At 41.4% G+C, this 26,342-nt stretch overlaps 5 protein-coding genes across 5 annotated transcripts; 1 reads left to right on the top strand and 4 right to left on the bottom strand.

Moving 5' to 3' along the window:
- Positions 1-337: 337 nt before the first annotated feature.
- Positions 338-2,981, top strand: lyrm9 (LYR motif containing 9; the record flags this gene model as incomplete). Its single annotated transcript, XM_084020496.1, has 4 exons — positions 338-443; positions 869-1,011; positions 2,788-2,880; positions 2,964-2,981. The coding sequence occupies exons 2-4, from the start codon at positions 892-894 to the stop codon at positions 2,979-2,981; spliced, it is 231 nt and encodes a 76-aa protein (XP_083876622.1). The 5' UTR covers positions 338-443; positions 869-891.
- Positions 2,982-3,860: 879 nt separating this feature from the next.
- ift20 (intraflagellar transport 20 homolog (Chlamydomonas)) lies at positions 3,861-6,677 on the bottom strand. The gene is made up of 5 exons (XM_084018936.1): positions 6,584-6,677; positions 5,521-5,658; positions 5,354-5,439; positions 4,701-4,804; positions 3,861-4,481 (listed from the first exon to the last, which is right to left on the bottom strand). The coding sequence occupies exons 2-5, from the start codon at positions 5,645-5,647 to the stop codon at positions 4,400-4,402; spliced, it is 399 nt and encodes a 132-aa protein (XP_083875062.1). The 5' UTR covers positions 5,648-5,658; positions 6,584-6,677; the 3' UTR covers positions 3,861-4,399.
- Positions 6,678-9,700: 3,023 nt separating this feature from the next.
- On the bottom strand, positions 9,701-10,636 carry LOC311020467 (olfactory receptor 4B13-like; the record flags this gene model as incomplete). Its single annotated transcript, XM_084020497.1, has 1 exon — positions 9,701-10,636. One exon carries the CDS (start codon positions 10,634-10,636, stop codon positions 9,701-9,703), a length of 936 nt encoding a protein of 311 aa, XP_083876623.1.
- Positions 10,637-13,043: 2,407 nt separating this feature from the next.
- On the bottom strand, positions 13,044-14,002 carry LOC311019920 (olfactory receptor 11A1-like; the record flags this gene model as incomplete). The annotated part of the gene is made up of 1 exon (XM_084019582.1): positions 13,044-14,002. The coding sequence occupies one exon, from the start codon at positions 14,000-14,002 to the stop codon at positions 13,067-13,069; it is 936 nt and encodes a 311-aa protein (XP_083875708.1). The 3' UTR covers positions 13,044-13,066.
- Positions 14,003-19,855: 5,853 nt separating this feature from the next.
- On the bottom strand, positions 19,856-20,689 carry LOC311020468 (olfactory receptor 52D1-like; the record flags this gene model as incomplete). Its single annotated transcript, XM_084020498.1, has 1 exon — positions 19,856-20,689. The coding sequence occupies one exon, from the start codon at positions 20,687-20,689 to the stop codon at positions 19,856-19,858; it is 834 nt and encodes a 277-aa protein (XP_083876624.1).
- Between the last annotated feature and the right edge of the window lie 5,653 nt (positions 20,690-26,342).

Consider the following 26,342-nt stretch of genomic DNA (forward strand, 5'->3'; position numbering starts at 1 on the left):
GTTTTCTTCTTCGGGGTTTATTGACGGTTGGCAAGCAACGAATTGGGACATGACCGCCGACAACTGGTATGAAGTGTGGCTCAGGATGTCTAGTACCTCCATTAATAAAATAAACGATTTAACTAAATTATACTTTTTTTTTAAACGGGCTCATAAGATGTTATAACACACACGAAGAAGACTACAGTTCAAGTTTCCTGGGAACCGCCCTACTCTGCCTCTGATTGGCTACTACTCGTCTTGGTTGGTTGGATTGGTCAGATTTAGACATGAAGCGTAAGATTGGTTGAGATGAGCCAATCAGAGTCAGAGTTGGGCGGGTCATCTTTCAGCCTAGAAAAGAAACTCCCATCTGAGTTCGGCGAGGTTTCGACTCCAAGGTGGTTTCGAGGATGCTGAGCGCCTGCTGACACCCTTCATTGTTGTTCACAGCTAACGTCACAGTAAGTTGGGTGGCGATAGTACTGTGTTATGGAAGACACAGCTCTCTGTGATCTAGTTAATTCACTTGTATCTACGCTCCTAGCTAACGTTAGCACATTGAAGTATGATGTAAGTTAGCTAGCTAACATCTTAAAGTGATTGGAACACCTGATTTCAACTATTTGGATGGGTGAGTAAATACTTAAAAAGTAAATATAGTGTACGTGACTTTGTGAAGTGTTCCATAAACTGCTGTCAATATAAAACGGACTAAAACGAACTAAAACAAGTGTAAAACCTAATCAAGCACTGTGATAATCTAACCTGTATATAACACACATGATATGATCTATCCACTATGTGGTGTGCTTTGTATGAGAATGAATTCTCTTTTTTTCCCTTGTGGTTGATGTTCTCTAGCACGTTCATTGTATTTCACCCACAGCATTTTGACCAAAGAGGGAGGAAATGCTGCCTTTAGTTGGAGCTGAGTTGACGCCGGTTCAGCTCTATCGACACCTCCTCAGATGCTGCAGGCAGTTACCAACCACAGCAATGCAGCAGCATTACCGGCATGCCATAAGACAGGTAACCTCATCATCTGCACTGATTCATCGATGAGCTAAAATGTTTTTCAGATGATCAACTCAGCTGTCAACCTCGGTGACTGAGCCGCTGATGATACACACGCGTACCTTTTTCATTTTCTGAGGCAGCTCAGCAGAGTGTGTCACGCTCTTATCACGAATCAGGAATAAACACAATTAAAATACATTTTGAAAGCATGAAGGGCTTAGAACAGTCTGATGGAAGCAAATGCAGCAATTTTGAGTTGATACAGATTCTTTCACAGATCCATCCATTCATCGTCTACCGCTTATCCTGTAATCAGGGTCAAGGGGGGGCTGGAGCCTTTCCCAGCTGTCATTGGGGGAAGGCAGGGTACACGCTGGACAGGTAACCAGCCTATGACAGCGCTGACATGTAGAGACAGACAGGTAACCAGTCTATCACAGGGCTGACATGTAGAGACAGACAGGTAACCAGCCTATGACAGGGCTGACATGTGGAGACAGACAGGTAACCAGTCCATCACAGGGCTGACATGTAGAGACAGACAGGTAACCAGCCTATGACAGGGCTGACATGTGGAGACAGACAGGTAACCAGTCCATCACAGGGCTGACATGTAGAGACAGACGGGTAACCAGTCTATCACAGGGCCGACATGTAGAGACAGACAGGTAACCAGTCCATCACAGGGCTGACATGTAGAGACAGACAGGTAACCAGTCTATCACAGGGAGACATGTAGAGACAGACAGGTAACCAGTCTATCACAGGGAGACATGTAGAGACAGACAGGTAACCAGTCTATCACAGGGAGACATGTAGAGACAGACAGGTAACCAGTCTATCACAGGGAGACATGTAGAGACAGACAGGTAACCAGTCTATCACAGGGAGACATGTAGAGACAGACAGGTAACCAGTCTATCACAGGGCCGACATGTAGAGACAGACAGGTAACCAGTCCATCACAGGGCTGACATGTAGAGACAGACAGGTAACCAGTCCATCACAGGGCTGACATGTAGAGACAGACAGGTAACCAGTCTATCACAGGGCCGACATGTAGAGACAGACAGGTAACCAGTCTATCACAGGGCTGACATGTAGAGACAGACAGGTAACCAGTCTATCACAGGGCCGACATGTAGAGACAGACAGGTAACCAGTCTATCACAGGGCCGACATGTAGAGACAGACAGGTAACCAGTCTATCACAGGGCTGTGAAATTCTGATTAACGGATCATTTTCAGGTAGAGAAATCACTTAAGTATACGCTACTAAATAGCATGCATGTTGTTCTCCACAGAGTTTAATACAACTTGGATCTCATTTTGTTTTCCATCCTCTATATCGGTTATTTATGAATTTAAACTCATCAGAGTCATCGCTGAGACCTGGGAACACATTACTACAGCAAGTCTGCACAACTACATGATGAGTGCAGTAAAACAAACTTGAACCAGGAAATCGGTCCGAAACTGTCAGATCACTGATGGGTGTTTACATCAAACAGGCAATCATTTTAATGTACCCGTTAGTTTTCCCAAAACAGTTTGACCGGTTTGTACATACATAATAATAATAATAATAATAATTATTATAGTCTAGATAATGTTGATACATTTATCAACACCATAACAACCAAAAACAATAAATCCTTCACCAATTCATGTGTCATCATTAAACCTGTTCAGTGTGGCTTTCCCATCCTGGAAAGATTAAGCACTTCCCCATTGTGAGCGTTAAAAGCAAACTCTCCATTACCCTGATCATTTGCTGACGGTTTCCAGGGTTACACCAGTCACTCGGATGAAGACGACCAAGGGAGGATACGAATGATAATCCAAAGAGCGATTGCAGACGCAGACTGGATTCTTGACAAAGTGAGGAAGAAGGCTGTTTTAATTTCAAGTTGATGTGAGGATAAATGCACACTGTCATTTTAACGTCTCTCTTTGATCTGCAGTATACCAAGAAGAAGTGAAGTCCATAAACCACAACGTATTTCGTTGTGCTGCTCCTGAGCTAAGTCGTAGTGGTGGATGTTTCTATGTCTTGGGCCTGAGTGATCATTGTGTAATTTGTTCTCATTATTGTGCGGAGGTGAACTTGGTGGGTGAACAGCCACGATGAAGCAATGTCTGATGGACTACTTCAGGACAACTACTTTCACTGTCTATGTGTAAATACTGTAATCAGATTGAAATGAGTTGACTTTATGCAGTATTTATTTTTCAATAAACTAATCCTCAACAATTCTAGCGGACGATGTATTCTCAGTGTGTCAAAGTGTTCAAAGTCACTTTTTTAGAGGCAATCCTTCCATTTTTGTGAGCAACAAGAGGATCTATTGAGGGTTAAGAAAAGTAGTTTTTTGTCATTGGGATCGTCTGTGATGTACTTTTATGTTTAATTCTGGTCTTTCTAAATTGTATTCTGATATAGGCTACACCTCTTCCCTGCCCCACTACATAGAATTGATTCATATTGCACTTAGAATGCAATGTAAGGCTTGTGTGCTCGAGGGAATCGCAGTCAATGAGTTAAGTGCAGATGATATAATGTTAAAGTGGTTTTAATGTTGGGTTTAAAAGAGGAGAGTAACTGATTCAGCAGCAGGAATGATTCAAAGCAGAACATGAACAAATAAACATCTACCAAAGAAGAAAACTCAAAAGAGGAATGCTGCTGAAGCGTAATCATTTGTAAGCTGTAAAACTACTTGGTGTATAGAGGCTAGCTACTCTCTCATCAACCTACAGTGTGTGTTCATGCTGGCCGCCCAACGGTGTGGAAGTATATGTGAGGTAATTTTATGAAAACAAAGAGCATAATCTTAAAATGTGCTCACCCACCTCTCTAATATCTTAACAGTATTTATTTAAGTATAACCATTAGTCATCTAAATGAATACATGAACGACACCGACACAAATAACACACACAAAACAAAAACAATTTGTTCCTCATGTGCTGTACCCATTGATTGGCTGTACCAGAATAACCACAGATGATCAAATCAGGATTAACTTCAATCTTTTAAAACCTTGATATATTTACATGCACATGCAGTATTTAAATTCATAAAAAATGTAATAAAACTAGATAGAGTCATTCTTCAGTATAAATAGTATAAATAGTGTTTCTTCGTAGAAATGGCTCCGTCTTCTTTAATGTGGGTCTGAGATGCTGCCGTTGACACGTTTGGAGTGAACAGAACGTTCCAAATGTATTCAAGCTTATAACATTGTTGGAAACAACGTGGAGAGGAAGCGGAGACGTTTGAGGATGATGTCGGAACTTTGGGATTGCTTCCGAAAACAGTTGCAGCAGAGTAATTCTCTGAAACGGGCATCGGCCAGAGAAGAACAGGGCAGGCACTATGGAGGCTTCGGTCTCATCTTCACTTCTGCAGAATAAACTGGTCGATGAACTCGTTCTGCTCTGACTCCACTTTAGATAAGGCTTCATACTCGATACGGTTTCTGAAAGAAGGAAACATAACAGAAATATAACCTCATTAACGCAACAAATCAAAAACAACAGGCCCTCACTTGACACATGAAATGTTATCAGAAATGTCTAGTATGGTAGACATCCTAATGCGTTAGGCTCAAGCCCCTTCTTGACCCCCCACCCATCATGTTCTAAATGTACCCTTCTGAGTGCTGGATTTAAAGTCCACCCACTCACTCACTGGTTACCTCTCCAGTTGCATCTTCTTCTCAGCTATGAGAGCCTGAAGCTGCTGCTGCTGAGCCTCTCTTTGCTTTGCCACTGACTTCAGCAAGTTCCTGGCTCCAATCGCCTGAAGTAGAACAACACAAGATTGTTATTAGGAAGATGTTGCTCTCGTGATCAGTCACCATGTACACAGCTTACTGGAGTGGTGAGATCTTCTCCATAGTTACATGAATGGAATTCATTAAGCATGTTATTAATTTATTCTTTCTTAATTTCCTGTTTGTTTGTATTTTTTTTCAGTCAGGTTTATTTACTTATTTGTTATTTTTGTGTTATTTATTTTAAATTCTGAATTAATTTATAGCTTGGATACTATATATATTATGAAAATAAACTGTTCGGTACAGTAACAGCCCTAGATATTTGTTATATTTACAACAAGAGTGTGGTTGTTTGCGCCTTCCTGTGTGTGTGTCCCAAAGCCGGTTATGTGCGAGGCATTCTACTGAGAAACCATGATTGGGCAAAATCAATTTAGCCTATTACTGTTAAAATAATAACAATAATTTAGTACATTAATGGGAAAACAAGCTAAATATTGTCTTGAGATTGGCAAAGGCGTCGTCGTCTTCCCCAGTAGCCAATGAAAAGCAGCTTCAAACGCCAAGTTTACCTTCATCTTTTCTGTCTCCGCTTCTTTTGCCAATTCATCCACCTGTTCTATCAAACCCCCCACTATTTTCTGAAACTGGCCAATTTCTGCAAAAGAGAAAAGACATTTTCTGTCACACCTGTTGATAGACACAGCCTAATGGATTTGACATAATATTCAGTGCTTACTGTCCACAAATTCTTTACACTCTTCCTTGAGCTCTGAGGTTTTCTGGCTGACATCAGGCTCCAGCACCCTCAGCTTGTTGAGTTCATCAAAATAAAAGCCCGCCTCGGCTAATGGGTCTTTAGCCATGGCCGCAGTGCCTGTCACAAAGGACACATCAAGGATGAGGGATCAAGAACGCGACAACAGAGAATGCAAATGCAATTTAAATATAGATTTGTAGGCTTTCCAGTGAGAAGCTCTCTATTAAAATATGCTCAAAAGTTTAGAGTCGCCTGTTTATGTTGATGTTATTATTCTTTCTTTCAATAATGGCTATTTCAGCAGAGATACAATAATTATTAAATTGTTCAAACTTCCACTTATGTCCCACCGTGTTGCATGACGGGAGTGTCACTGTTGGAACCATTCTTCCCACACACAGGCTCACAATCCGACCACCACAGAGACAACATGTAGTTTGCTGACAGCATGTATTTACCTACAGCCAACTGGGTGCCAGTAACGTGTTAACATCATTGAACTCCGACCTTCGATGAGAGTTCACGACGTGGCGAGACGAGCAAGCGCCTTTAGCACGCAACTTTATTCACTAAAATATTAGCTCGAACTAGATAACGTTTCTTCGCTATTACGTTAGATTCCAACCAAATGTAAAGTAACCTGGTTGGAATCTGCATTTCACCCCTACATTAGCTTAATATATGGCATGTGTGTTACGATTAGTTTGAATAATCCTAACGCTAATTTAACAAAAGTACACGTATCTCTCAGAACGGGGGGGAAGGAGTATCAAATGGCTAAAACGGATCACATACGTTGAGGTTTTTCCGGTGTGTAAAATCCCTGTCTATGCTGTCGTAAACCTAATCAAACCTAAAATGTGATATAATTGTCTCAGCTAGTTAGCTAAAGCTACATTTCGCTAGCCTGCTCAACAAAGCTCATAAGACAATGAAACACACACAAAGTTACACTCGTTGGGGCTAATTAAGGTCCCTGCATAGCTAACGTTATAATAAACCTTATGTAGTTGCGTTAGGGACGGAACACATTATATTTTACCTTTTTAAACCGCTATCACCGGTAACGCGGATGGCTCTGTGTTGTGGATGTGGCATAAGCATAGCAAGTAAACGCAGACTCCTCCTCCTCCCGCTGCCAGGGCAACCAAATGCTGCTGCCTGGGAAAACGGAAGTAGATTCCTTACCGTAATATAGACAATATAAGGACTTCATAAACTGATAAAGACAACATTTGTCTAATATCCAGGGACGTTACTATTTTTTTTATACAGGAAATACGTAATTATCTGTCGGTCTCAAGGACACTGTAGGTGGGGGCCCTATGAAATCCGTTTTTTCACAAATTCCGCGTTTTCCGTTTTAATTTGAAAAAAATTCGTTGTTTTACAATTTTAGAGCATTTTTCCATCAAATGGTGATAGATTTGTATACATTGTATGGGGAGGCGACCGCACCCCCCGCCCCCACTTCCAAGATCTATGCTAATATCGAATATAAATATGGTATTAAAGAATAAAAGTCCCGTAAAATAAATAAATGTGTCATTATGAAATTAAAGTCTCATGGAATAAATAGTCTACATTTGGCGTTATTAAAACGGTCTAATTTGCATATTTAAACATAACATCTTAGAAAACTGAATACAACTGGGGAAGATTCATTGTAATATCTTTTTATTTAAGGAATAATATCTTACTCTATCAAAATCCTCCTGCTCACATATAAATCACTACATGGTCTAGGGCCGAAGTATATCACTGATATGCTCCCACTACATAAGACTTCTAGACCACTAAGATCTTCTGAGACCAATCTGTTAGTGATTCCCAGAGTAAACAACAATCACGGGAGAGCATCATTTAGTCACTATGCAACAAATAGCTGGAATAAACTTCCTGAAGATGTAAGACTTGCCCCAACTCTGACCACTTTTAAAACTAGACTGAAAACTTTTATGTTCACCATAGCTTTCTGCTAAATCTTTTAATGTCTGCACTGTTTTTAATTATTGCAAATATGTTTTTATTCTCCTTTCTTTCTGTAATGCATTTTTAATTTTTTTTATTATTTTCTTTTAATTCTTCTATTTTTTTTTTCTTCTCACTTTGTTTTATGATGTGAAGCACTTTGAGTCTGCCTTGTGTATGAAATGTGCTATACAAATAAAGTTGTCTTGCCTTGCCTTGCCTTAACATGTAGTGTCTCGCCTTACTTTTTTTTTTCTTCTTTTTTTGCAATTTAGGGCAGACAGACATAAAAACATGACCTCCGCCACTTTCCTGTCAGATGTTTTGGTGAAGAACGGTGCCACCTGTAAAAGGATATGCTTTCCCTTTGAAAACTCTCCTACAGCCTCTTTTGACGGACAGCAGGTGGCGCAGTAGACTTATCTTCTTGTTTCTGTTGCTCAGCCTCCTTGAAACATTCAGGATGTGTTGTCTTGGCACATATGACACATTTTCAACAACTGAAACCGTTTGGGAGTCGATCCACCCATGTTTTTTACTGTATTGATTTTTAAATGAATAAATACAAAATAAATAGGCCTAAATATAAGCATAAATATAAAACAATATTGTTATAATTTGCCATTACAGGATGGAAACATATAGTGGCCATTTTAACAACGAGTCTGTTAAACTTGCTGTAATTGGAACCTATGGTGAAAGAGGCTTATGTTGTTTTTTTAGTCCTGCATTACACTAATACCGCCTTTTATCCAAGGGAATGAGAGTAAGACATCTGTGTGTCTATCTAGAATGAAAAAAATAAAATTCTGGTTGAATTTTGACTGACTGCTCCAAGAGAACAATCATGCTTTCAATCACGAAGACCATATCATAATTATGCATTTATGTTGTAGATAATAATTACATTTTGATGTGGGATGAGTCAATGACTCATCATTCTAATCCCAAACTAATGTGCTTTCTCGTGTTGCAGGTCTCCCTGGACCATGGTGGAATCTGATCCTGACTGCACCCACGCTGGTCTTGTTTGACTCTTACTGCTAGTGTTTTTAAGGTGGCTGACTATTGATTAAAGAAATCTGCATCTCTACTGTCACTAACTCGACTCCTCCTGGATTATTCCCATGCACGGAATAATCCCTTCGTGCACCTGCACTGTGCAGGAAGGAACAGAGAGACAAAGAAAGACAGACAGATTTAAACATTGCACACTCTAAGCCTTCACTGTGTAACGGTGTTCAGAAGAAGTGTGATTCCACTTGCCATAAAAACTCATCACACAACACAGATACTTGTTTGTCCTATAGAAATTAAACGCAGCACCCCTGTGGATTAGGGTCGTGCACCCCAGAGGTAGCAGCAGTCGGACCTCGCTGTCTCCCTGGTAGGTGCATGAGCTACGTGCTCCGCCATTTTTTTTTACATTAATTACTTTAACTTTAATACTAAGGGGCGGTTCAAGTTGTATTTTTTTAAGCATATAGCTCCCGAAGGGTCAAGCATGTCCTTGGTCATGAAAAGTTGACGGTGTTTTTTTTTGTTGTTTACGAAATGGCTAGTGCTACACATGTTAGCTAACCAGCACTTTCTTTTCATTTTAACATTTTGCAGATGTATGTGTGTGTGTGTGAGAGGAACCGGGACTGACGGCCAGTGTTGTGGCATTTTTGTAGCAGAAACAGCGCCACGTATAGGCCTGGAATATGTACTACAGCGCGCTGAGTCGTTTTCAGTGGATTCGTCTGGATGCGCCTTGCTTCGTGTGTGCGGCCTCTCGTTTAGGAGGAGGCGGGGATCGAACCAGCAATCTTGTGGTTACCAGCCAATCCGCTCTACCTCCTGAGCTAATGCCCCCCAACATTACAACATTACCTTTATCACATTTAAAACGTTAGTTCATGTTCAATGGACAATTAAAAATGTTCTCTTTTTCAACCAATACATTCTTGTCTGAGAAGGCTTAGAATTAAGGATTTGAGATCATGTACCTTTGCTTGAGAACATTAAAATATAATGATGTGAAAATAAAGTAAAAACAAAAGTAGATCAGCTTTCATTGATAGTTGTTCCAACTTTTCATTCAACACGTTAAACTGAATATATTCTTACTGTTGAAACCAGTGAGTAAAAAGCAGACATTTATTGTTTTCTCTTGTTACTCAAACTGAACAAATCTGTCCAATGATTAACACTTCCTAACAGAACTTAAAAGCAGACTTTTACACATGATGCGTATTTTAGACATGTTGAGGCCGTACATTACAAAGCTGAAGAGAGGTTGGCATGTAAGAAAATACAATGATAGAAATATTCGCAACATATTGGGGACACTGTTCATATCAAACCTGCTCTGTAATATTTCAAAGCAAACCCCAAAAGAAAAGTTCAAGAGGGAGGCGATGTGAGGTGTGCAGGTACTCACAGCTTTCTGTCTGGTCTGTTTAGAACCAGAAAAACACATTTTAAAGATCATAATGTAAGTGTAAACAATTACACATACTGGAACACAGACTGTGTGTAAAAAAGCGATGAGTTCATATATATTATTTACTGTGGTGTCGTCGCAAGCCAGCTTTATGATGGAATAGTTGTCACAGTACACTTTGTTAATGATGCTCCCACACAACTGTAAGGAGGCACTCAAGGATGTTGTGACAAAAACAGCAACAAAAGGAGGAAACCATATCAAAGCAATAAGCATGCCAGTCCTGTTAAATGTCATGTGTGTGTTATATTGTAGAGGATAACATATAGCAAGATATCTGTCATAAGACATGACAGCTAAATTAGTAAATTCTACACTACCATAACTATAAACACAGAAAATCTGCAGGAAACAAAATGGAGCCGACACAGTGTGAATGTCAGAGAGGATCTGAACCAGAAGGAATGGAAACAACCCTGTACTTCCATAAAGTTCATTTACAAACAGGCTGCACAGGAAAAGGTACATCGGTTCATGTAAGCTTCTGTTCATACAGATAACAACAATGAGCAACACATTGGAGCAAACTGTTAACACGTATAAAGACATGACCACCATGAAACACAAGTATTTTAAAGCACCAGTGTCAAAGTAGGCACCAAGTATGAAAGATGAAACATATGAAGAGTTCATCATGATTCTCTTTTTGGTTCAAAATATCATAACACTTTGCACAGGAAACAATTCATAGAATACTTTTGTAAACCTTTCTTTGTTACAACTAGTTTCACAAAGTGCAAAAAAAAGTCTACAAATCAAACATCTCAAACTCACCTGCTCTTATTTAAGGTCCACAGAAGTGAATAACACTGTGAGTACTTTGTTACTGAAGTGTAACTGCTTTCTTTCTTTTAAATATGTCAGGTGACGTCAACAGCAGAAGACTAATGATCAGCATCAAAGTAATCACTGTTAGGGACTATTTGTTATTTATTTTAAGACCCACCGGAGGGATTTTCGGACTTCTGAATCACTTGATGCATAAACCCCCGGCGATCTAATTTATTTTAACGTGACTCTGCAATCGACATGGCGGAATTATTATGACCTCCCCAAAAGGTGTTATTTTAAAAAGTGGGTGGTATCCACCGCTTATCCTGTATTCAGGGTCATGGGGGAAGGGGGGGGGGGGGGGGTGGCTGGAGCCGATCCCAGCTGTCATCGGGCAAAGGCAGGGTTCACCCTGGACAGGTCGCCAGTCCATCGCAGGGCCGACATGTAGAGACAAACAACCATTCACGCTCACATTCACACCTACGGGCAATTTAGAGTCACCAATGAACCTATCCCCATCCTGCATAACTTTGGACTGTGGGAGGAAGCCGGAGTACCCGGGACCCTCTTGCTGTGAGGCGAGAGTGCTACCCACTACACCACCGTGCAGCCCTAGTGGGTGGTATATTGTAGCTTATTGTGCACATACATTTGCATATGCACATGTTCATGGTCTCTGAATGACAAATACAATCAGAACTACTAGGATGTTTCTTCAATACATTTTTGATATTTTTTTCTTGATTCATTGAATTTTGATTCATCAACCACCTCCTTGTGTGCCTTGCACAGGCACGGCTAATGGTCAATCTAGCAAAGTGTGAGTTTGCCGGAGCAACCGTGACCTACCTTAGCGGGGCAGGGGCAAGTTTGTGTGCTTTTACAGCTATTTTTGTTGAAACTTTACGACCGTAGTCTCAACATTATCCAATTCATCCATTCACTTGTATTCCAGGTTACGCCATGGTGTAAAGTAGCCTAGTGGGTTGGACTACAGTATCTCCCTCTCCGTCTCACCCGGTTTGCCCGTGGGTTCACAGGAGTCTATCGCCATCTCTGCATCCCCCTAACTCTGCCATTGCTGCAGGGAATCTGGTCTGCTTGTAGCATTAGTTGTCTCTCCCCCGAGCTAATCGTGACTACGGCCTTGCGCTTCTGTTTAGTGTCTCCTAATCAGTGACTACGAGCATTGGCCCTGTTGGCTGCATGGCTTAGTCCAGCTCGCCTGTTTAGTGTGGTCACGCTGCTGTCTCGTCCAAAGTTGATAGTACAGTCCTATTTACCATCCTAGCTCACTCCTCACTGTTTGCTTTAGTGTAGCCTACCGCTGCCCTTCCGCATCACGGTAGGTGTGACATGTTTGTTTGTTTGTTTGTTTTTGGTAGCTAGTCACCTGGTGGTGGTCTTGTGAACTTCACCTTGGAGTGTATTATGAGAAAGCTGGTAGTGGTTTGCTGTGACAGTGGTGTGACACATTTCTGCAGTGAGAGTGCACGTGTGGACACCTTCCCCAGAGAGCCATGGACTTGGCTAGTGGATGGATGGATGGATAAATCTAACTGGATGTGACTGTCTTCAAATTGACGAAAGTTTAGTAAATTACCTGTGGTGACTACTTAAAAACAAAAACGTATTAGTCACCTGATGGTGGCTTGAGGACGAACTTTACACGAGTTCAGAGGAAAAAAGAAAAGAAAAAAATACAGTTGTGCAAGGTTGGTCTCTTTGGGTGATGTTCCCATTTATTGCAACAAAGAAGGTTATTAACAAACAGAAATGTTCCTGGCTTTCCTCTGGCTGTCAGTAAGAACTGTGTGAACCCACCACCATCCAACTCAAACTAATCACCACTGTTTTCAGGCAGCTGGGCTGCTGCTGGGTGTCAAACAAATTAAAGAAAAAGGTACTGCACCCTTGTGGTCAAAATAAAACTTGCACGAGACACTAACTAAAAAGGTGGTTCCTACATTACCTTTATCACGTTTAATACATTAAATTCATGTTCAACCGACAATTAAAAATGTTCTCTTTTTCAACCAATACAACTAATTGTCCGAGAAGGCTAAGAATTTAGGATTTGAGATCATGTACCTTTGCTTAAGAACATTAAAACAAAATGATGTGAAAATAAAGCAAGTAAAAACAAAAGTAGATCAGCTTTCATTGATAGTTGTTCACACTTTTCATTCAACACGTTAAACTGAATATATTATTACTGTTGAAACCAGTGAGTAAAAAGCAGACATTTATTGTTTTCTCTTGTTACTCAAGCTGAACAAATCTGTCCAATGATTAACACTTCCCAACAGAACTTAAAAGCAGACTTTTACACATGATGCGTATTTTAGACATGTTGAGGCCGTACATTACAGGGCTGAAGAGAGGTTGGCATGTAAGAAAATACAATGATAAAGATATTCGCAACATATTGGGGACACTGTTCATATCAAACCTGCTCTGTAATATTTCAAAGCAAACCCCAAAAGAAAAGTTCAAGAGGGAGGCGATGTGAGGTGTGCAGGTACTCACAGCTTTCTGTCTGGTCTGTTTAGAACCAGAAAAACACATTTTAAAGATCTTAATGTAAGTGTAAATAATTACACATACTGGAACACAGACTGTGTGTAAAATAGCAATGAGTTCATATACATTATTTACTGTGGTGTCATCACAAGCCAGCTTTATGATGGAATAGTTGCCACAGTACACTTTGTTAATGATGCTCCCACACAACTGTAAGGAGGCACTCAAGGATGTTGTGACAAAAACAGCAACAAAAGGAGGAAACCATATCAAAGCAATAAGCATGCCAGTCCTGTTAAATGTCATGTGTGTGTTATATTGTAGAGGATAACAGATAGCAAGATATCTGTCATAAGACATGACGGCTAAATTAGTAAATTCTACACTACCATAACTATAAACACAGAAAATCTGCAGGAAACAAAATGGAGCTGACACAGTGTGAATGTCAGAGAGGATCTGAACCAGAAGGAATGGAAACAACCCTGTACTTCCATAAAGTTCATTTACAAACAGGCTGCACAGGAAAAGGTACATCGGTTCATGTAAGCTTCTGTTCATACAGATAACAACAATGAGCAACACATTGGAGCAAACTATTAACATGTATAAAGACATGACCACCATGAAACACAAGTATTTTAAAGCACCAGTGTCAAAGTAGGCACCAAGTATGAAATATGAAACATATGAAGAGTTCATCATGATTCTCTTTTTGGTTCAAAATATCGTAACACTTTGCACAGGAAACAATTCATAGAATACTTTTGTAAACCTTTCTTTGTTACAACTAGTTTCACAAAGTGCAAAAAAAAGTCAACAAATCAAACATCCCAAACTCACCTGCTCTTATTTAAGGTCCACAGAAGTGAATAACACTGTGAGTACTTTGTTACTGAAGTGTAACTGCTTTCTTTCTTTTAAATATGTCAGGTGACATCAACAGCAGCAGACTAATGATCAGCATCAAAGTAATTACTGTTAGGGACTATTCGTTATTTATTTTAAGACCCACCGGAGGGATTTTCGGACCTCTGATCACTTGATGCATAAACCCCCGGCGATCTAATTTATTTTAACATGACTATGCAATTGACATGGCAGAATTGATATGACCCCCCCCCCCCAAAAAAAAGGTTTTATATTAAAAAGTGGGTGAAATATTGTGGCTTATTGTGCACATACATTTGAATATGCACATGTTCATGGTCTCTGAATGACAAGGAATTATAATTAGAACTACTAGAATGTTTCTTCAATACATTTCTCAGATTACTTGCAAAGGCACGGCTCACCTTCTCCTGTCGTTTAGATTATTATAATGCCCTGCTCTCTGGTCTTCCCAATAAGAACATTACAATTACTACAGAACTCAGCCGCACGTGTGCTGACAAGGACCAGAGGGCGGGAGCACATTACACCAGTTTTAAAATCGCTGCATTGGCTCCCCGTGCGCTTCAGGATCGATTTTAAGGTTCTTTTACTAGTTTTTAAATGTCTTAATGGTCTTGGGCCTTGTAGTGGGTAGCACTGGTGCCTCACAGCGAGAGGGTCATGGGTTCGATTCCCGGGTCGGGCCCGGGTCCCTTCTCTGTGGAGTTTGCATGTTCTCCCCGTGTAAGCGTGGGTTCTCTCCGGGTTCTCCGGCTTCCTCCCACAGTCCGAAGACATGCAGGATGGGGATAGGTTCATTGAAGACTCTAAATTGCCCGTAGGTGTGAATGTGAGCGTGAATGGTTGTCTGTCTCTACATCTTGGCCCTGCCTTCGCCCAATGACAGCTGGGATCGGCTCCAGCCCCCCCGCGACCCTGAATACAGGATAAGCGGTAGACAATGGATGGATAGATGGATGGGTCTTGGCCCTTCTTATTTATCTGCTACACTTTTATCCTATCAACCCTCACAGAACCTGAGGTCCTCCAGTGCTGGCCTTTTAACCATACCACAGGTAAGAACTAAAACGCACGGGGAGGGAGCATTCTGTTATGGCCCCCGATTGTGGAACAGCCTGCCGGAGAACCTCAGGGCTGCAGAGAATGTTGATGTTTTTAAAAAGAGGCTCAAGATCCACCTTTTTAATCAGGCTTTTAACTGACTTGTTTTCTAATTCCTTTTATGCTTCTTACATTTTTTATTATTATTCATTTATTTATTTTTTTCAGCTTATCCTGTTTTATTGTTTTATTTTATTGTTTTATTTTTTATTTTTTATTTATTGGGTCTATTTTATGCATTTTATATATTTTACTGTTTTTATTCCCTCAGATTTTAGCTTCTATACCTTTTCTCTTATTTTACTGTTTTAGCCCCTCGGTTTTCCAGTGTTTCCTCCTGGGGGCCTACCTAGGTTTTCAAAGGGGTGGAAAATTTCCGGTAAATTTCCGGAAAGTTTCTGGTAAATTTCCACAGGAACTTAAGCTTGGGAAGTTTGGAAATATTCCATATTTGGAAACTTTCCATGGGAATTATGGGAATTAATGGGAATTTAGGGGAACTAACTGGGCATATATTATATCCAAGCATAAATATGAACAGAAGTCATAAGGAAACATCCATACAAAAGATATTTTAACAGATTTATTTGAAAGTAGAACAGAACATGTTTTAATTAGTTGTTTCATGGTTGAAGTCAAAAACAGGAATGTTAGGTTCAATACTCCCAACCCCACTCATTCAAAAATGGAATGGAATGTTCCCATTCATTGTCTATGTAAGAAGCCGTCCAATGCCGTCGCGGAGCGGCGAATTTCGAGAGACGGAGGGCCGCCGCCCGCAAGCTCTCGAAAATCTTTTAAACTGACCGTTGTCGATCTAAATTAAAGACAGATTAAGCAACGGCATAGCTTATTTCTCGCATAAAATGTTTTCAGAAACACATTTCGTTTTATTATTTTCATAAAATAAGAGGGAGGTGGGAGGCTGCGAGTGAAGGGGTGTCAAAACGTGGACGAGGAGGGAGGACTCAGATGCAGGACAAGGCTTTTTTTTAAAAGGCTTTATTAAAAAAAACTCAAAAGGTGGCAAAACGTACCAAACAAAAGACCAAGGAGGAAAAGACTAACTCTAACAAAACACTACTAACAAAAAATCACTCCACAGGGAGGAAAACCAGACTACAAACATAAACTGCTGTAAAAACAACTTAACTTGGATTTTTTGATGGCTGTGAACATGACGTGACGTAGGACGAACTGGCACAAGACAAGGGGAGACGCAGACTTCAATACACAGAGGGATAATGGGCAACAGGTGACAACAATCAGGGATCAGGGATGACATCGGACCAGGGAACACATGAGGAAGGGCATGTAACCTGAAACGAGAGGGGAGTTATTTTCAAAATAAAACAGGAAATGACAAGACAAAAACCCAAGAAGAGACATTACCTCACCGGCGTGACAGTACCCCCCCCCCCCCCCCCCCCCCCCCCTTAAGGGACGGATCCCAGATGTCCCAAAGGTCCAAAAGGGGAGGCAGAGGGGGCCTGGAGGCGGGGCTAAGGATACGTAGGGTGGGTGGAGGGGGTCTGGGGGCAGGGCTCAGGAGGCCGGGCAGGGGGGGCGACAAGGCGGACGGAACCCCTCCGGAGGCCGGGCATGAGGGCGTCCCAGCGGGCGGGACCGCTTCGGGAGGCTGGGCATGAGGACGTCCCAGCGGGCAGGGCCGCTCGGGAGGCCGGGCATGAGGGCGTCCCAGCGGGCGGGCCGCTCGGGAGGCCGGGCATGAGGGCGTCCCAGCGGGCGGGGCCGCTCGGGAGGCCGGGCATGAGGGCGTCCCAGCGGGCGGGGCCGCTCGGGAGGCCGGGCATGAGGAAGGCCACTGGCAGGTGTCGACCGGGCCGCCGACTGAAGGCCACTGGCTGGTGTCGACCGGGCTGCCGACTGAAGGCCACTGGCTGGTGTCGACCGGGGCCGCCGACTGAAGGCCACTGGCCGAGGCCTGGGCTGGTTGCTTGGCTGTGACCGAGGCCTGGGCTGGTTGCTTGGCTGTGACCGAGTCCTGGGCTGGTAGCGGGGCCGAGGCCTGGGCTGGTAGCGTGGCTGTGGCTGAGGCCTGGGCTGGTAGCGTGGCTGTGGCTGAGGCCTGGGCTGGTAGCGTGGCTGTGGCTGAGGACTGGGCTGGTAGCGTGGCTGTGGCTGAGGACTGGGCTGGTAGCTTGGCTGTGGCTGAGGACTGGGCTGGTAGCTTGGCTGTGGCTGAGGACTGGGCTGGTGGCATGGCTGTGGAGGATGGCCGGGGTTCAGGGGTTGAGAGAAAGCCCTTCACCAAGGCAGGCAATGAGCCCCTGAGCCACGGGCTGGTAGAAACTAGCTCCCTGGCCCTCGCCAGGGCTGACTGCCTCTCCTCTCCTTCAGCATGCCTGTGCTCTGCCTGGAGACACTGAAGTCTGTAAGTCACCTCCCGGAGCTCATGTGTAGAGCCACATAAAAAAAAAATTGCTGAGTCCATAGTGTGGCTGCTGCTCTGCCTCTGCTGGCCAGTTCGTTCTGTCAAAACGTGGATGAGGAGGGAGGACCCAGATGCAGGACAAGGCTTTTTTTTTAAAGGCTTTATTCAAAAAAACTCAAAAGGTGGCAAAACGTACCAAACAAAAGACCAAGGAGGAAAAGACTAACACTACTAACCAGGAGGAAAACCAAATTTGACAAACGTACTTATTGTAAGTCGCTTTGGACAAAAGCGTCTGCTAAATGACCTAAATGTAAATGTAAAAACAGACTACAAACATAAACTGCCGTAAAAACAACTTTTTTCAAACCTTTGAAATCGTAGACTTACTTCACTTTGTTTAGTCCAGAAGCTCAAATGTGTGCCTTCAATAGTCTTTGTGCTTCAGGCTCAAAAGTGTGGTCCAGTCTTCTAGTGATCTTCTGTACATGTGATGGAGGCATGCACAGTGCCAGTAGGGGGCGTGGTCTCAATAGCCATGCACTAAGCAGTGTGCTCTGTGCATGTGGTTGAGGAATGGCATGGATATTCAAGTGTATTTGAATGGCATCTGTTTGTTTTAGTCAAGATTATGCTACAAAATATCTTTCCTTAGCTATATTTAAGTCCCCTTTGAAGAGCAACCATCATTTTTAAAAATTCCCAGTTTATTCCTGTTTATTCCCATTAATTCCCATAAATTCCCATCGAAAGTTTCCACTTTTGAAAATTCCCCGAATTTTTCAACCCTAGGCCTACCACACCGGGAGTTGTTTCTGGTCCACCGATGGGGGTGCTGTCCTATGGACGGCCTTGGCCCGGGTGGCTAGAGAGCTCTACAACGTGGTGTGGAGCCTCCTGTCTGCCTGGGCTGGGTGGTCCCTGTGGCGGCGCCCCCTGCAATCATGGACCATGTTTCCTCTCGGTGTGCGCGGCCCCCAAAGGTAGCTTCTTCCTCACCTCAGATCTTGGTGCCCAGCCATGTCTCCTCAGCAACAGCTAGTGTATGTGTGTGGGTGTGTGTATGTTTGTGTGTGTGGGTGTGTATGTCTGTGAGTATGACTATGTATGTGTTTGAGTGTGTATGTCTTTGTGTATCTCTGTGTGTATATTTGTGGGGGTGGGAGGTTTGGGTTTTCATGGTGTTTCCTTGTTCCTCATTTTTCGTTTTGTTTTTTTTTTACTTTCTGTGAGGCACTTTGTGCTACTGTAAGGTGTGAAAAGTGCCATATAAATAAAGTTGATTGATTGATTGATTGATTGATTGATTGATTGATTGGAGTGTATTATGAGAAAGCTGGGAGTGGTTTGCTGTGACAGTGGTGTGACACCTTTCTGCAGTGAGAGTGCATGTGTGGACACCTTCCCCAGAGAGCCATGGACTTGGCTAGTGGATGGATGGATGGATGGATTAATTTAACTGGATGTGACTGTTTAGTAAATTACCTGTGGTGACTACCTAAAAACAAAAACGTATTAGTCACCTGATGGTGGCTTCAGGACAAACTTTACACAAGTTCAGAGGAAAAAAGAAAACAAAAAATACAGTTGTGCAAGGTTGGTCTCTTTGGGTGATGTTCCCATTTATTGCAACAAAGAAGGTTATTAACAAACAGAAATGTTCCTGGCTTTCCTCTGGCTGTCAGTAAGAACTGTGTGAACCCACCACCATCCAACTCAAACTAATCACCACTGTTTTCAGGCAGCTGGGCCGCTGCTGGGTATCAAACAAATTAAAGAAAAAGGTACTGCACCATTGTAGTCAAAATAAAACTTGCACAAGACACTAACTAAAAAGGTGGTTCCTACATTACCTTTATCACGTTTAATACATTAAATTAATGTTCAACCGACAATTAAAAATGTTCTTTTTTTCCAACCAATACATTCTTATCTGAGAAGGCTAAGAATTTAGGATTTGAGATCATGTACCTTTGCTTGAGAACATTAAAACATAATGATGTGAAAATAAAGTAAAAACAAAAGTAGATCAGCTTTCATTGATAGTTGTTCCAACTTTTCATTCAACACGTTAAACTGAATATATTATTACTGTTGAAACCAGTGAGTAAAAAGCAGACATTTATTGTTTTCTCTTGTTACTCAAACTGAACAAATCTGTCCAATGATTAACACTTCCTAACAGAACTTAAAAGCAAACTTTTACACATGATGCGTATTTTAGACATGTTGAGGCCGTACATTACAGGGCTGAAGAGAGGTTGGCATGTAATAAAATACAATGATAAAAATATTCGCAACATATTGGGGACACTGTTCATATCAAACCTGCTCTGTAATATTTCAAAGCAAACCCCAAAAGAAAAGTTCAAGAGGGAGGCGATGTGAGGTGTGCAGGTACTCACAGCTTTCTGTCTGGTCTGTTTAGAACCAGAAAAACACATTTTAAAGATCTTAATGTAAGTGTAAATAATTACACATACTGGAACACAGACTGTGTGTAAAATAGCAATGAGTTCATATATATTATTTACTGTGGTGTCATCGCAAGCCAGCTTAATGATGGAATAGTTGTCACAGCCCACTTTGTTAATGATTCTCCCACACAACTGTAAGGAGGCACTCAAGGATGTTGTGACAAAAACAGAAACAAAAGGAGGAAACCATATCAAAACAATAAGCATGCCAGTCCTGTTAAATGTCATGTGTGTGTTATATTGTAGAGGATAACAGATAGCAAGATATCTGTCATAAGACATGACGGCTAAATTAGTAAATTCTACACTACCATAACTATAAACACAGAAAATCTGGCTGCACAGGAAAAGGTACATAGGTTCATGTAAGCTTCTGTTCATACAGATAACAACAATGAGCAACACATTGGAGCAAACTATTAACACGTATAAAGACATGACCACCATGAAACACAAGTATTTTAAAGCACCAGTGTCAAAGTAGGCACCAAGTATGAAATATGAAACATATGAAGAGTTCATCATGATTCTCTTTTTGGTTCAAAATATCGTAAGACTTTGCACAGGAAACAATTCATAGAATACTTTTGTAAACCTTTCTTTGTTACAACTAGTTTCACAAAGTGCAAAAAAAAGTCAACAAATCAAACATCTCAAACTCACCTGCTCTTATTTAAGGTCCACAGAAGTGAATAACACTGTGAGTACTTTGTTACTGAAGTGTAACTGCTTTGTTTCTTTTAAATGTCAGGTGACATCAACAGCAGAAGACTGTTCAGCATCAAAGTAATCACTGTTATTTATTTTAAGACCCACCGGAGGGATTTTCGGACTTCTGATCACATGATGCATAAACCCCCAGCGATCTGTATCCAGGGTGGCTGGAGCCGATCCCAGAAATCAATGGGCAAAGGCAGGGTTCACCCTGGACAGGTCGCCAGTCCATCGCAGGGCCGACATGTAGAGACAGACAACCATTCAAGCTCACATTCACACCTACGGGCAATTTAGAGTCATCCTCTTTGGACTGTGGGAGGAAGCCAGAGAACCCGGAGAGAACATGCAAACTCCACACAGAAGGGACCCGGGAATCTCTTGCTGTGAGGCGAGAGTGCTACCCACTACACCACCGTGCAGCCCTAGTGGGTGGTATATTATGGCTTAGTGTGCACATACATTTGCATATGCACATGTTCATGGTTAATTTCTGATACATTCTGATATTTTCTTCTTGCTTTATTGAATTTTGATTCATCAACCATCATCAACCACCTCCTTGCACGCCTTGCACAGGCACGGCTCACGGTCAATCTAGCAAAGTGTGAGTTTGCCGGAGCGATCGTGACCTACCTGGGCCAGGTAGCGGGAGAGGGTGCTTTTACCGCTATTTTTGTTGAAACTTTTCGACCATAGTCCCAACATTAACCAATTCATTCATTCACTTAGATTCCAGGTTACGCCATGGTATAAAGTAGCCTAGTGGGTAGGACTACAGTATCTCCCTCTCCGTCTCTCTCCCGGTTTGCCCGTGGGTTCACAGGAGTCTATCGCCATCTCTGCGTCCCCCTAACTCTGCCATTGCTGCAGGGAATCTGATCTGCTTGTAGCATTAGTTAAACCGCTGTTTTGTGGAGGTTTTTGCCAAATTGTCAGCACCCTTGCACAGATTGGTGGTCCCCACTCTTTTTCACATCCAACCAAGCGTTGGCTACTGACATGACAAGTGTGTACACATTTATAAATTGTTTGTATGAGTGTGTGTGTGTGTGTGTGTGTGTGTGTGTTGGGGGGCAACCTAGCTCTAAATTTAAGATTTAATATCTGACAGATCACATGTCCTCTTGTCTCTGTTTCCCTGTTTTTATTTATCTATTGTTTTTTTGTTTTTGTTTTTCGGTTTTGCTTTGTTTTGTTCTTTTTTTTTTTTTTTAAGATTATTTTTTATGGCTGGAGTGCCATGCAAGCCTTTTTTTTATTTTTATGCAATGCAGAGAGAGACAGTGTGGAAAGGGGAGATAGAGGGGGAAGACATGCGCGAAAGAGATGCCGAGCCGGGAGTCGAACCACTGATCTCCGCGTCGAGGCTGAGCCTCCGTACATGGGGCGGCTGCCTTATCCACTGCGCCACCGACCGCCCCTGTTTTGTTCTTTTATTAATCTTTTACTCGAGGGACTACAGGTGGAAACTAGCAATTTGCTAAAACCTGGCATAATGCATATTTTCTTGTTGGTGAGATGAATGTCTCTATTGTGCATTCTCCCTGTCTCAAAATAAAATAAATTACAAAATTACAAGAGTCATGTAAAAATGCACAATGGGCTTAAACAGAAACTATGCGGGTCCATGTTGAGTCTGACCATGTGGATCACGGCTCTGATTGACACTGGTCTCACAGTTGGTGTGGACCGAAATGTTTTTGAAAGGACAATTAAAACTTCAGAAATGTTTCAGAAGAGAATGTTGCTGTTATTCTGATCATTGGGTGGTGTGTGCTGTCATAGAGCGGTCTGAAGGGAGGTCATTACCAGACCTCTGTGGACCAGTGAAATCGCTACTGATGTCTGAGGTCTGATTGGTCTCACTGGTTAACAGTCCTAATTTGCTTCAGAGGGAATAATTGGGAACAGTGGCTAATATGAAGACACCTCAGGGACAAACATGTTGACAGGCTGAAGTGACCTTTGACCTTAGGGACTTGGTACAATGATGTAACCACCCCATCAACAGTTTAATTGCCTTCAGTATATCATGTGCAATATAACTTTTCATATTGGAAAAACAAACAAAAAAGCAAATGCAAAGCACATATTAAAAGAAACAAAAACAATCAAAATACACACAAATGCAATGAACAAAGAAACTAAACAGTCACCATTAGCTACACAGAGCAACACTGGAACTTACTATACACTTTAAATTTAAATTGAATATGTAAGGTGACCTTGAGTGTTCAGAAAGGCACCCTTAAAGTGTCGGTCCATAACATTTTCATATTTAATTGTCTTTTAAGTTACTATCTATCAAAGAGTGAGTTAAAACAATGGTGATTGATCATGTGACCCACTCATGAAAATGCCCAGAAAAAATGCCCAGAAATAGGATCCCCGTGTATGTGGCGACATTCCCACGCAAAATTTGAAATGAGTGAGGCTTTTTACGTCAGTCAGCAGCGGTTGGTCCTCTCCATTGACAGATCTCATTAGGGCCGTGTGAGATGAACTGCGCCTCACCTGGAAAGTAGACTAGAGCAGGCGGTGGCAGCAGGAGGCGGAGCCTAAAAGCTGCGTTCCAGTCGAACAGTTTCCATTGGCATTTGACAGGAAGTCATAGAAAAAGTTACATCCTGTTAGACGTGATCTGTAGGCTATCTGTAGTTTGCGACGACGTTAGCATTTATTTAAATGTATTCATATACATCTGTGGAAATCAGAGTCATAATCATTTAGTAATCCCTCGGGAAGTTGTACTGCTGTAGTTGCTTTATAAGAGTCAGGAAAGAAAGAGTCAAAGTATAAACATATAAAGTATAAAATAATGCCACTAAATATAAGTAATATATGAACATAATGTATGTATAAAGCACTATACGGTATAGTAGTGTATCTGCTGTTGAGGTAGCAGTATCCAGTGCACATACTGTAAGTAAAGTTTGACAGTTATACTGTACTGTATTAAATGTGTATCTGGCGTTTTTTTTATGTCTGCCTCTTAAAGCACACTGTAGGCTTATTATTTCTGTGGTCAGAAAACCACATGATATATATTTGTTAATAGACTGAACTTTTATTGCACAACATGAGCCCACGATCTAGCGTCAAATATTAGACTCACACAGGAAATTAGCATTTTCTACTAAACGTGCTGTTTTTTTGTCAAAACTAAGAGCCATTCAGCTCTTAGATGAGGTGAGAGCCAGGCGTTTCCCATCATGCCCCGGGGCTTGCAGTCGGTTGAGAGCAACTGCGGAGCCTGGCTCCAAAAACTGGGACCGCCTTGATCTCGTGGGTCTATCGTTGCCCACGTGTTCATGACGTCAGAGCCGGGATCATGTCGGACACAAAACTAACCGGCATGCAAAGTTGAGAAAAGTTCAACTTTTCAGGTGGCTGCGTCCGCAAAGGCATCTCCCCAGACACGCCTTCCCTCGTCCACCTACATGTGTAGTGTGTAGCCTCAGGCCACGTTCACGCTGCACATCCATTGACGGATCTCATTGACTTTGCATGGGCTTGTGCCACATTATGCCGAAATGAATTGTGTTTCCGTTGCATCGCTTGCATGAAAAAAAAAGCATTAAATTTCATTAATGCTGACTCACAATGGAGGATCAACAGCCAGAGAAAGAAGACCATTCAACTTCCAGTCCCAAGAAAAAGAAACAACCAACTAATGGAAGTTAAGAAGGAAAGTCATAAAGAAGCAAAGTGACAACGAGGGAAAACCACCTGCTTTCAGTGTGGAGCATTTGAAGGCGTCACTCAGATGAGAGACAGCATCTCAAGCAGGCATCTCAAATCTTACTGTCACTTTAAATAAAATGCATTATTATTATTATCATCATTATCATTATCATTATTATTATTACTGTATATGTTATTTGAATCTTATACTGTTGTAATGTTTAATCAATGTCTTCCAAGATTAATAAAGTTCTGTCTTATTCAAATAAGAATAATCTCCATTTTTGACCCACCTTAAATGTTTTTTGTTTAATGTTGAACAACTATAGACTCCATATTAATGTTGACAGAGCATTACTTTGGTAATTCACAAGGAAGTAAGACATCATACTATATCATATCATTAGACAGTCATAAATGAATGATTCTTTCATAACTCTTCTTCTTTTGTCACATTTAATCACCAACCTTCACAAAGCATTTTTGGGAAACCAGTTAAGAAAAAGTAAAATTATATTTTTAAAATGAAAAAGAAAACCTGCAGTTATAAACCAAGTGTTATCCTCTGACTATTTCTTACCTGATGTTGCAATTATTTTGTTGCGTTGCAATTTATTTGTTTTTATTGTAAGCATCATGTCGTTTTGAAAGGTGCTCTAAAAATAATGTTATTATTATCATATATCATCTCAGATCTCCGGCAAACCAATGCTAAATGACAATGATAACAATGAGTTTGAAGTTAACGTGTTTTTCAATTGAGGGTCACGACAGCCGTCCATTAGTTCTGTAATATTAATTAAAATAACAATCTGATCTTTTTCTACAAACTGAATACTTTGAATACAAGCTGATCTTCCTTCAGAAACACATAAATGATTCAAATGTGGATGTGTGACGTGTTGGTCAGGAGGGGCGTGGCCTTAGCCTCATGGCTGCATACTTGTCTGTGAGCATGTTTCAGGTGTATAAGAGCTGCTGCTGGTTGAATTTGTCCTCCAGCAGCTCCACAGGGATCAGCTGCTCCTTTATCACACTGTATTCGTTTGTCTCTGATGTTTCCGTGTCTCATTTCTGTCTTTGTCTTGTTGATGATGATTCATTAATCAGTTTAAAATGCAGCAGTTAGTGTTGTTAAAACGCCACTAAAGACGAAGTCGGTCTTCGTCCATTCACACTAGTTTTTCTGTGTTCTGTCATCTCAACATGTGATTGGTTGACGGACTGAACACTGTTAAATGCATCTGAATCTGTTTAATGAAAATTGTCTGATGAAACTTATGAGTCATGTTTCCGGATCACTTGTTTGTTTTTTTACAGTGAATTGTTGAACATCAGTCATTTTAAATGAGCAGAAACATCTTGGTCTGTTGAGCTGATTCTTGTTTGATTAGTTCTCATCTGTTTATTTGTTGCTTTTCTTTTCTCACCAGAGAAAACTGAAGTTCTGAATATGATGAAATGTGACTTTAAGGGTTAAAATCGACTGAATCTGATCCTCCCAGGAGTCTGCTTTAACTTCTGTTTGAGTGTATCTGGTATCATTTTCAATGTGAATAACTAACATGGCTATTACTGTCTACTCAACAGGTGACTATTATTTGACATGTAAGTGTTTTGGATTCTTAGTTGTTCAGTAGAAACCCAAAACATGGTGATGATTTGCTACTTTCCTGATTCATCTCATGCTCAACGGTTAGAAGCATCACTGTGAACTTGGACACTATTTGAACATGAACATGTGTTTAGAGGAGTGACAGTGATCAGCAGCCGTCAC

This window comes from Eutrigla gurnardus (genome assembly GCF_963514095.1).
Source record: "Eutrigla gurnardus genome assembly, chromosome: 10".
In the NCBI taxonomy this organism is placed as follows: domain Eukaryota; kingdom Metazoa; phylum Chordata; class Actinopteri; order Perciformes; family Triglidae; genus Eutrigla; species Eutrigla gurnardus.

Excerpts from the sequence above, each read along its gene's own strand:
- ift20 (XM_084018936.1), bottom strand. The coding sequence starts at position 5,647 with ATGGCTAAAGACCCATTAGCCGAGGCGGGCTTTTATTTTGATGAACTC. Across the intron at positions 4,805-5,353 it reads CGGAGACAGAAAAGATGAAG|GCGATTGGAGCCAGGAACTT; the intron begins GTAAACTTGGCG and ends GTTCTACTTCAG. Across the intron at positions 4,482-4,700 it reads AAGAAGATGCAACTGGAGAG|AAACCGTATCGAGTATGAAG; the intron begins GTAACCAGTGAG and ends TCCTTCTTTCAG.